Source organism: Poecilia mexicana, unplaced genomic scaffold, assembly GCF_051168715.1.
Source record: "Poecilia mexicana isolate PSO_F unplaced genomic scaffold, ASM5116871v1 scaffold_21, whole genome shotgun sequence".
NCBI lineage: Eukaryota > Metazoa > Chordata > Actinopteri > Cyprinodontiformes > Poeciliidae > Poecilia > Poecilia mexicana.
In genome coordinates, this window is record NW_028263390.1 from 2857694 (window position 1) to 2870159 (window position 12466).

The 12466-nt window shown below is 41.4% G+C and overlaps 1 protein-coding gene across 5 annotated transcripts in view; it reads right to left on the bottom strand.

Annotated features, from left to right (window-relative positions):
* Window positions 1-12466, bottom strand: part of enah (ENAH actin regulator) — a 128225-nt gene that overhangs the window by 24459 nt on the left and 91300 nt on the right. For all 5 annotated transcript variants that reach the window (XM_088002197.1, XM_088002196.1, XM_088002200.1 and 2 more), the window contains one exon: window positions 1627-1958. In XM_088002197.1, the coding sequence (XP_087858323.1) occupies window positions 1627-1958 (332 nt within the window). The remainder of the gene's footprint in view (window positions 1-1626; window positions 1959-12466) is intronic.

Below are 12466 nucleotides of genomic sequence, written 5' to 3' on the forward strand. Positions count from 1 at the left end.
AGAGAAAAGACAGGAGAATGGATTTATCCTGGACCGGTAGGTGAGTCTCACATTACAAGCCCTCTCTGCGTAACATGCGGCGACCAGCTGCTAATGAGGCAATGAAGCTTCAAATTGCTTCGCCACGTAGAGACCAAGCAAGCATATAAGCACAAGCTTGCTTGTGCTTATATGCACAAGCAAGCTGTGCATATAAGCAACACTTCGGGTGTCATTGTCTCTCATCACTCCCAGATGGGACCGTCTCGTTGCAGAGAAACAAGCTCAGGGCTCCCGTTAGTCTTTATTGTGAGTTAAAATTTTCACGAAAGTAACATGTTCGTCTTTGTGGCACATCTGTATCTTATTTTGAAGGGATATGTAAACGTTACCATAGCGACCAGAGTCAGAGAGCGTTTGGGCAGTGGTCGGTCGATCGGTTTGTGTCTCCAGCCACAAGGCAGGAGTAACAAACCACATGAACTGATTCCAGTCAAGAACATCGCGATTCCATAAGAAAATCCACAAAACTCCCAACATAGCATACGGGAATTTAGAATAACCAAACACGGATGACGATGTAGAAGCAGTATCAGGATGCAGAGTCATTTTTGACTAAAGTCCCAAAGGGTTAGAGCCCCAGTTAAACGACATTTAACTGAAGTCCAAAAGGGATGCGGGTTTTAATGCTTTTATCTTTTTTAATCTTTTTCAAAATGTCTTTCTCTTTCTCACTGTTTATTCAATGTCACATGCTGTTTTTATTTTAATTATGTGAAGCACTTTGGAATGCCTTGCTGCTGAAATGTGCTATACAAATAAAATTTGATTGATTGATTTAAGAGATAAAAGACGTAACAAAAAGAAAAGGCGGTGGATAAAAGACGACGAGAGCAGCCGGTCTATTTGCTGTACTATGATTTATTTGGAGGCGACTTTGTTTTTTCATAGTTAACATTTTTAACTGAATAAACATATATAATAATGACCTTTATATATAATAAACATTTCCACATATCATCTCCGATATCCATCGGACTCACAGCTGCGCGATAGGTCAGCTGTTTGGGATTCTCCTCTGTTCTTACGTCACCGCGCTTTCTGATTGGCTACCTGTCACATTCAGCAGGTTGTATTCTCGTTCCCAGTCAGGGTAAACCCCACAGGGTGCGATAAAAAGGCCAAGACAACGCAAATTGGGTATATTCAGGATTTAGCGGGAACAGCAACATGCAGAAGCCTCATCTTCTGACGGTCAACCCCCCCACCACCACCCACCCGGGCCGCAGAAAAATTTTCCAAGTCTTGACCGGTCCGCGGTAATAAAAAGGTTGGGGACCACTGCTTTAAGTGATAGAAAACATGGATTTCTTGTTATGTGGTATTGATACAATGTAATGAGCTGAACTACATAGTATGTTATGCATAAGATAGAGAAATGTCTTATATAAACACTAATAGGTCATCACAACAAGAGGATCCCGATAAACAAGATGACTTACACTTCCAGGTGGTAAATTATTTGTTAGTTGGTAATAAAATATTATCAACAATCAAAGTGTATTTCTATTAATGTTCGGCTTCACACTTCCTCCTGAGTGGACAGACGTGTGTGTGTGTGTGTGTGTGTGTGTGGTCAACACTCACCGGCGTTGGAGATGCGTCTCCCTCTCTCCCAGTCCTGCTGCTCTCTGTCCAACTGCTCCTGCTGCTCCTTCTCCAGCCGCTCTCGCTCTGCCTTTTCTCTCTCCATCATCTCACGCTCTGTGCGCTCCTGCTGCTCCTGGCGTTCTCGCTCCATCCGCTCCCTCTCCGCCTGCGCCTCCTTCTCCTGGCGCTCACGTTCCTGCCGCTCCAGCGTCTCCCGCTCCAGGCGCTCCTTTTCCTGACGTTCCCGCTCCTGGCGCTCTCGTTCCTGGCGTTCCTTTTCCTGACGTTCCCGCTCCATCTCCTTCTGTCGCTGCAGCTCCTGGAGCTGCCTGGAGGAACAGCGAACAGGGTCTTAAGTTTTTACCAAATATCACCAATTTTGTGGAAAAAAACGAAGCCAAGGGTGAAAAAACTGTCAGAAGTAGGAAGTAAATTAGGTGAATCAGATTTTAATACTATTTAAAAATTGTCACATTCTTAAAATAATGCCCTAAGCCAAAAGTTATTCTAGCAAAAAAATCTTCACCTCTTTCAGGCCAAAAGAAGATTCAGGCAAAAATAAAATCATCACTCTCAGCAAAAAATGACTTATCCCATTATTTTAAGAAGGTAATTAGAGTTAAGTCATATATAATCATTTCTCTTAGGTTGAGCTGCCATGTTTTATAATCACAAGAGCCAGCTTTAATCTGCAAGCATCTTCTTCAGGAAAGAAGCAGTCAGTTTTAGACTGATGGTGAGTTCTCCTGCAGGTTTTCCCTGGTTGCCAAGTTTGGTCACTAGGTGTCAGCAGAGGGCAGCAGGAAAAGAGCCTGAGAGACGGTCTGTCAGTATAAAATATTGACATGTTCTCTGTACACATCTCTAAGAAAATTAAATTGAAGTGACTATGAAATATGTCAAAAAGAAAAGATCTGTACCAGCTTCAATAGGACACAAGTGTACATACTGTGTGTGAACACATGTTACAGTGTGTTCAAGAGCTTCAGGTACAAACAAAGTTCAACTCAAACTCTTCATCCTCTGCAACACTGTGTCTTCTACGGATCATTTCCAGCTTCAAGGAACCTGTCTGTGTGTGAGGACCATGTCAGGTCCAGAAACACACACTGTTCAGAAGATGACCCAGAAGACACTGAACTTCCTGCTACAACTCAAGAAGTCCAACCGTGCTGCTGGTTATCTTCTTAGAGGCCATCATTCAGTCTGTCCTGAGTTCATCCATCACTATGGTGTTTGGATAAGGACTGGACTGCAGTGAACACAATTAGGTCTGCTCCGTCCAGGATTTGAAAAGGTTATGGTCAGGAAAAGGACGGCTAACGTCTCTGCAGATCCCACACACCCTGAACACAAACTGTTTAGACTTTTACCTTCACGTCGGCAGCACAGATGGCTATTTGTTTAAACCAGCTCCACACGGACATTTACTCATTTTATTTCCTCTAAAGTTCATACAAACTTTGTCAATATTCCGCTGGTGCTGAAAAGACACAATTTCGGAATTGCGCTGTTTCCATTAAGTAAGAAATGTAAATCACAGGTGAATAAGATTGTTCACGTGATAAGTCATTAAAAAATATACTGGTCCATCTTCCTTCTACTACTTCCTGTCATCTTCTTCGCCAGTGGTAACATCCAGCTGGTGATCATGAGGTGTGATGTGAAAAAATGTTGCCATTGCAGTTTTGAGAAATATGCCAATTTCGATACGACTGAAAAACGACCTCACCCCAGCATAAAAACTTTTTATGGACAAAGGTGATGCATTTCAAAATTGCGCCGTTTCCATTAAGCGCATTTATTTTCGGACTTCCAATTTGCTCTAATATATGATCAATGGAAGCACAGCTTCCATTGTGTGTTCTTAAACAGTGTGTTTTCAGTGATTAGGTAGGGTGATCTGAAATATGTGTTCCCAGAAACTTGAATGTTGAAGCTTTCTCCATTTATGTCAGTACCCTGTGAGATTCTGCAAAGGTCAAAATCATTGTTTGTGTGAACAATCTTGGTCAATAAAGATGATTCTTAAAAAAATATAGATGCATTCTGTGGGAAGTTGTAATCTGTCAAGTTCATACACACAAACATATATCCTTCATTGAGTTGGAGTTTTGCCCTGTAAACTTCACACTGATGATTCATAAATTACACAAGTAAGCAGAGAGAAGGTGGGAAATGGATCTGAGTGCCAACTCACACACAGACACACCAAATCAGGTGGCCCGCCGTGCTGACTCACAGCTGACAGTCAATCATCAGCACAACTGTTGCTTAATGCAAACACTCCCTTACTGCTCACATCCTCGTGCACGTGCACAAGCACACACACACACACACACACGCACACCACACACACACACACACACACACACACACACACACACACACACACACGTTTCCACATGTATATTCCCTCATAGGGATGATGTCATATCTGTCACCAGGTTCATGAGAAATGCTTTGTTGGCTTTATTTCCAGTTAAAGGTTACTGGTGCTGCCTCAACACAAAATGCACTAAATGACCCTGTACTTTGGTAAAGCTGGTGATCTGAAATAGGAAAAAAAGGGAAAATAAAGCTACTGCTTTATTTTTTTCCCTGCAGGAGATTCCCACACTCCTGGGAGTCTGACGACGACTTGTACCCCAGTCGGCTACTTTTAGCACACATCACAGGATCCGTCACACACATCCAGAAGGGAAGACACCTGGAAACACGTCCTCATCCCATAGCTGACCCTGTTGCTTTCAGGCTTTGACACATCTGTCAGCTGAAGTGAAATTCATTTCAGTCAGATTCATAAAATGAAAACAGATGCTTTTCTAAAAACATGTTCCTTCCTTTTACAAGATCTCTCAGAATGTTCTAATTATTCACCCTGATCTTTTCACCGCAAGTATTCTCTCTAATGGTTTATTCTTAGAGGCTTAGAAGTCACTACACAGCTGGAACTTTCTGTCTTCAAACCCACTGACAAACCATATGAATTGTAATAAAATCTGATGAATATTTGCCCTAACTAAATTTTTTTGTGTAGTTGTGGACCAAAAAAGGGCTTGAAACAAGAATCGGCCAACTTTATCTTGATTGGCCCCGACTGGTGACTCAGTGGTCTGCCAGAGGACTGCAGAGGAAAATTAACCCTTGTGGGCCAAACTGGTATATTGACATGGTTGTCTTAATGTACTCATGTTGATTAATATGCTCTGTTCTTTATAAAATAAATTCAAATAATAAAAAAAATGAAAGCAAAACCAAATACACAACTCTACTCAAAGACGGATGTCAACATATTGCACTTAGCATGGTGCCGTGGATTAACCGGCACATCTTTGCACACAGTTATACCAGGATTTAGAATTCACATTGAACATGGCAATAACGTGGGTGTGTTAACGGTTTATAAAAACCAGTTTGTCTTTGTTTTGTGAGAGCAGCAACGTCTGGCTGAGTGAGGGGCCTCTTTTGGAATGTTTTATGTCTTTTAGAGGCAGCGGGAGTCAAAAAGGTCTCCAGGGGCGGTGGTAGTTTGTTCATTAATCCATGTGCAGGTGTGATGATTCTGTTCCAGGCTTTCTCAGAACAGAATGAGGTTAGGTCAGTATGAGTAAGAATACTGTTGTTGTTGCTGTGTGTTCTTAAACAGTGTGTTTTTAGTGATTAGGTAGGGTGATCTGAAATGTTTTTTCCCAGAAACTTGTATGTTGTTCCTCCATTTATGTCCAAGGAGAGATGATTAGATGGTGTCTTCCAAAAAAAAAAAAAAACAACAATAATAATTATCTCTTTTCTCTTCTTGGTGTTCAGTGTTCTTCTGCCTCTCTTTTTCTTCAGTGGTATAACTTGTTCAATTTGTTTAACGTATGCGTTTTCCATAATGCAGAATTCTTCTGTTACAAAACATGTCTTACTTTGCATCTAAACCAAAAAAGTATATTAAATTCTATCCAAACCAAATTTATTTATTTCTTCCTAACAGCATGAGGGAAAGCAAAGAAAAAATACGGGGGGAAATGTGCGAGGCGTAGAAAGACATCCAACCCTGAACTTGTTTAGCTCAAAAATATTACGCAAAAACAATTGAGTCCAAAATTCATTTACACACCTGGCAGATTTAGATTAAAAATTTTCATTGCACCAAGAAGTTGGTGTCTATTTGGAAATTAGATTGACATCTCTCAATAGATAAAATATTATAAATGGATTAACAATTTTTAAAAAATATTAGCATTTTTATTAAAAAATGTCATGCTGAAATTTCTTTATTGATTCTCAATAAGAAAAACTTCATTGGCACTGCAACAATGAAACTGTTTGTGGTGAGCAGCTTTTGGATATATTCACTGGTATTTGCATGATTTGTCCTTGGTGATGACCTCCAAGTAATGAAAGACCTCATCACCATCACCCTACTATTCAGCTCTCTCAATATATAATCAAATTCGAAACAGGACTCTGATTGGCCCGATTCAAAACACAGATATTAAAGCAGAAGAAGAGGAATAAATAATTATGCTTTTAATTGTATGCATTAGTCTGGTACCTCATAAATGTAGTAGCAGCATAGCCTTTAATATTCTTTATTGTTTATTGTAAGACTTCCAAATTTTGTAACTAATCTGTGTTAGTTACAAAATGTGGAAGTCTTACAATGACTTCCAGTGAAATTACAGTGAAATCTAGTTCAACTTCCAAGATCCAGTGGAGGTTAAACATGTCATCTGTGCAGCCCTCTAATTGCTATATTTGCTGGAGCTATGAAGGATTAAGGCTGCATTGCTTTCAGTTTCTTTGATGATGAAGACTGTATGGTTGCAGGACACACCTTCAGTCTCTTGTAATTCCTTTTTCTACTGAGCGTTTCATGGGATTCACCTATCAGAGACAATACTGATGGATGAAAAGCCGACGATCAGTGAGGTAAAGGAAAACATCGGTACAAACCTTGGCTCTCAACTACTGACTCGAGTACACACACACACACACACACACACACACACACACACACACACACACACACACACACACACACACACACACACACACACACACACACACACACACACACACACACACACACTGCACTGTCCCAGTTCTCACGGTACCGAGGAGATCCATTGATGTAATTACAGAAACACTGAACTAACCTGGATTCCTAGCTGATGGAAGTGGAGCTGTGTCACATCTCTGAGGGGCTCACCGTCTCCTCTGGGAGGGGTGGAGGTTTCTCATGCACAATAATATATCCTCTCTGGTAGCAAATTAGTCCCTGTGGGAATCTGAGCACTGAAACAGCAGCAGAGCATCTTCACTGTTAAATTTAGATCACAATGTGATGGCAGAGAATTAGTCTAATCAGCAACATCAGTAGGGGTTCCACATTTTTTTTATTCCCCTCTATTTTCTGTTTAAGTATAGTTACCATCTGGCACACACTGCACAGTTGACTTCAAAATGACTGCTTTGGACTGTTTCCCCAAAGTGGAGTTTAATAATTCACACAAAATGACTAGTTTGTGGTCAGCTGCAGCACAGAACACACTTGAGTATAAATGAAGAATTTAGACACAATGTGTATGCACGGAATGCACAGAATATAACACATGGAAGATTACTGCTGGTGATGCAACCTCCAAGCAACATCCACATATTAACATGTTCAGCTGACTGATAAGCAACCAGCTGAAACATCTGGTTCATGTTATGAATATAAAGAACAACACTCTGACAATTACTGAGCTGCACCGACTGATGTTTTCTGGCCAATCAGTGATCTTTAAAAAGCCTGCTGATTCCAATTCTGTCCGATAGATTTTTTTTTTGTCTGACAGGGCGCTAAATTAGTAAAAGTGTGGTGACCAGATGTGACATGGTGGTGACCACAGCAGAGCAAAAAGGGACAACTGTGATTTTAAGAAGTTTGCGCAGGGAGAAAATATTTCTTTTCTCATTCTTCTTGTATAGTATTGGCCAATTGCCAAAAAATGAGCTCAATATTAAATTTCATCTCTCTCTTTCTACCAGTATTTATCTTATTATGTACTTTCTAGGTACATAATACTGTACAATCAACTGTTATCTTTGGTTGTTATAAAAATGCAACATATTTTATATACCGTATTTTCCAGTCTATAAGGCGCACCTTCAATGAATGGCCTATTTTAGGACTTTTTTCATATATTACGCGCACCGCATTAGAATAGACGCTTCATACTCTGTTATTACACATCCACATTAATAAAGAAATGGTCCCCGAGTACATTATATAGTAGGCTGGCCCAGTCGTTGCTTCACTCACGGTGTTGGTGTTGCGATATTGTGCCCAACTGCTTTCTGGGTAACACAGACCAACCTACACGCTGCCGCCGCAGTCTCTGTCTCTCTTCCACTGCCCCTCCCCCCCCCCGGCTTTAAATGTATTATCAAACTTTATTAACAAACCAACGTTCTGACAACTATCCCAGCATGCACCACGCACTTCTTCTTCTACGGGGGAAAACGAAGTTGGCGGCTGCTTACCGTAGTGGACCAACTACGTAAGCAGCCTACTGCATGTCTGTGTAAACATGACGTCTTTCATTTCGATCTGAGTTAATTAGCGTAGCATTTCTGCCGGACTTTCACAAAATATCAGCCAAGACAATGGACAGGGGAACCAACAAGTTCATATCATCTTTTTTGGACGACATCAAGGTGTTTGAGCCACGGGATGCCTCCAACATTGTGCGCGTCACAGCTAAAAGCTACCGACAGATGAGGAAAACAGCAGATCCTCACACCCTCAGCATAAATATAGCTGTGGACAAAATCACTGATGCCTATTGTTCTTGCAAGGCTGGGTAAGTCGGCATTCATGGTTTTGATGGTCCACAATGTACATTAGCATGTGTTTACTACTGTAGCTTGTGTTTGTGAGACAGTCACGCACGTGGTAGCTGCACTGTGACATAAAATGGGCATTAGCCAATGAAACGCGGCCCCTGTAGTAAGGTCCGTTGCTAGACCTGTTGTGGCTCAATATTGGTCCATATATAAGGCGCACTGTCAGCTTTTGAGGAAATTGAAGGTTTTTAGGTGCGCCTTATAGTGCGGAAAATACGGTATATATATGCAAGTCTTATATATAATGGGGAACAGAAGACGAGGTGCTGGAGGAACCATCATGGGAGGACAAGCCCCTACATGGGATGTACCACCGACAAATAACTGATGTGGCTGATATCAGGAAATCCTACCAATGGCTGGAAAAAGCTGGACTCAAGGACAGCACAGAGGCCCTCATCCTGGCTGCACAGGAACAGGCCCTAAACACCAGAGCAATAGAGGCTCAGATCTACCACACCAGACAAGACCCAAGGTGTAGGTTGTGCAAGGAGGCCCCTGAGACAGTCCAGCACATAACAGCAGGGTGCAAGATGCTGGCAGGGAAAGCGTACATGGAACGACATAACCAAGTGGTGGGCATAGTGTACAGAAACATCTGTGCAGAATATGGACTGGAAGCCCCGAGATCGAAGTGGGGAACACCCCCAAAGGTGGTGGAGAATGACCGAGCTAAGATCCTGTGGGACTTCCAGATCCAGACAGACAAGATGGTAATGGTGAACCAACCGGACATTGTGGTGGATAAAGAACAGAGGAAAGCCGTTGTGGTGGATGTAGCAATACCAAGTGACTACAACATCAGGAAAAAGGAGCATGAGAAACTGGAGAAATACCAGGGCCTCAGAGAGGAACTGGAGAAGGCCTGGAAGGTGAAGACCACAGTGGTGCCTGTGGTCATTGGGGCCCTCGGGGCAGTCACCCCCAAACTGGAGCAGTGGCTCAAACAGATCCCAGGAACAACATCAGACATCTCAGTCCAGAAATGTGCAGTTCTAGGCACAGCCAAGATACTGGAGGAACCCTCAAGCTCCCAGGCCTCTGGTAGAGGACCCGAGCTCAGAGGATGAAAGAGACCACCCGCGGAGGGTGAGAAGGGAATTTTTATTTTTACATATATATATATATATATATATATATATATATATATATATATATATATGTGTGTGTGTGTGTGTGTGTGTGTGTGTGTGTGTGTGTGTATCAAATATGACTTAAAAGAAATATGATTTTGTAATTTAACACCTTGAAATTGGGCCTCTGTCTCTAAGAAACTCCTGCTCTTTCTGAAGCTCCGCCTTCAGGAAATCATCACAACATGGCTCCTATATTAACTCTTTAACAAGGTTTCTACCAGCGTTGCTCTGAGAAGTAGCTCCTATAATGAGCTCAGCAGATGCTCAGTTCCATCAGATGTTTGCTAATTGCTGCTGACTAGTCTGAAGGAGCTGAGTGGGGGATGGCTGCTCTGTGTGGCGGAAGCTTGGAAACTGCAGCGCCAATCAGGAACTGCGTAGTCAAAGGCGGAGCTAGGTTCAACCAGGTGTTTTGTACACATGAATGGTTGTAATGGAGATTAAAGGATTTTTTCCAGACTTGCGTGGAAGAAACAAGGCAACACTCCAGGAATGTTTTTGATGAACAATATATTTAGCTTTTTTTGTAAAGCTAAAAAAAGTGGATTTCAATGCCCGTTTAAAGCACTAATTTTCAGTTAAAGCTTCCCGCTGCTGCTGGTATCCACAGCTGTGAGCAGGTTCCAGATCAGCATTCTGGAGTGAAGTCTTAACCAAACCTAACTCCAGTTATCTGCTGCTAGAACAAATACAGACAAACATAGAGGGACAGCCATTTGTCTTCTGTTGCCTCATTTTTCCCCCTGAGGACTGTCATCAGTGAAAACTGGGAACTTCCCAAATCAATCCTAATTAGAGGCAAGAGCAGAGTTCAGCTTCACCATCGAACTGCTCTGTTGTTGGTGGGATGATGAATCACTTTTAGCTGAGGCTGTTTGAACTCTCGACTGTTGGACAAGTTCTCCCTAAAAGGATAACAGGGCTGTGAAACGGAAATCCTGCTAGCATGAACGCCGTTCAGATTGTATTCAATAAAGCAGCAAGTTGCCCTCTCAAGCAGACAGACTGCAAATTAGGAATGCAACACACACACACACACACACACACACAAAGCATTCCCTTCAGAAGGAGATCATGACATTCCAAAACAATGAGTACATAAACTTAAAATAACTTGTTTGGAGAAGCATTGAAGAGGTGTGTTTGTGGATGTAATGTGCAAGCCAGGTGTGTGTGACAGATTAGAGTCCCTAGAGGGAATGAGAGCTGTAAACCATCCGGAGACACCAGGGAGTTGACAGAGCAGCTGATGTCATCTTCCCCATCACCAACATTCCTGCTCAGTGACACCAGTCCTTTGACATTCACATTATTTGACAATATAAAGTCTTTTAGTATTCTCAACACCTTATGTCCAAAGTCAAGTAGTAGTAGTACCACTTCCACATTGCAAAAAGTACAAATCCTACCAAGTATTTTTGGTCTAGTTTCATAGTACACTTGAAATAGGATAAAATTAACTCTGAAGGAGGCCCGTCACAATAAATCGATTAATAGCATTATAAATTAAAACAAAATTTCCATTTTACTGTTTTTCTGTCATCTCTCTCTTTCTACCAAAAACTAGATAAGAAAAGTTTTCAGTCTGGTGGTTTTTCTCAACTAATCCTTTTTTAAGGACCAATTTGTTAACAGAAACTTCAGTTCAGTAGAATTTAAACGTAATGATCTTTGAGAATGTGTTCTTCCACTATTATGCCATTTCCATTATTTTACTTGAAAATGATCTCAAAACAACGATATCGTTTGTCACAGTAACTTTTGGGACAATTTATCATGCAGCAAAATTTGTTAGTAACAGACATATTTAGAAGTAACTTTTCAGCAAACTATTGGAGCTTGTTTTAAGTCAATAATTCAATAATATAGATAAAAAGTACTAGTTCGACTGACAGATAATTTCACTTATAGCAAGATATTTTCTCATGCTTTAAGTGGAGCTAGTACTTTTCCATCAATGTTAAAGAATTGTTGACTTAAAACAAGCTCCTATATCTTTCTGAAAAGTTACTTGTAAGTTTGTTTCATCTCATTTCAAATGTACTAAGGTATTTGCACTAGAAGCCAGACCAAAAATGCTTGGTAAGATTTGCAGTTTTTGCAGTGCAGCAAGAGGCCACATTAAATCTCGCCCTGCTCTAATATCGACACAGTTCCGTCTCCTCGTGACCAAACCCAGAGCAGCTCTGTCTTCCTTCTTCAACTCGCCGCCTCAGAGAAGCGTTACAGGATTCAAAGCTGTAATAACGCCTCCTGCAACATCCAGCTGGCGTCGCGCTCGCCTCCTGATAAGAGTTGCCAGGGAAACCGTTGCTAAGGGAGTGTGGGTGGCGACATGGCCTGAATCCCCAACAAGCACACAGACACGCATGAACTTGCTCGTTTCTTGACTTTTCACGTTTGTAACGAGTTAATGAGTCTGAGGCAGTCGGAATGAAAGATGATTGTTGGGAAGCGCTGCTGACATCCTGAAGCCTGAAGCTTACAGTCTGAGGGAAGAAAGAGAGCTGCATGGCAGCAAAGCATCTGCAGACATTTTCAACAAAGATCAAAGGGCTTGCAAAGGCACTTAACACAGTTTAGATCCTGCTGAACACAGACAGGTAAGAAATATAACAGCTGGTCATTAAATCCAACACAATCCTTTAATTCACTTTAGAGCCATATATATATATATATATATATATATAGACTCAACTATCACAGTTGGTTCCAAATTCAATAGATTTTGTTAGGGATGCATGATACATCAGCTCAGACATCGGTGTTGACCAATATAAATTTTTTTAACATATCAGTATCGTCTGAAATTTTTT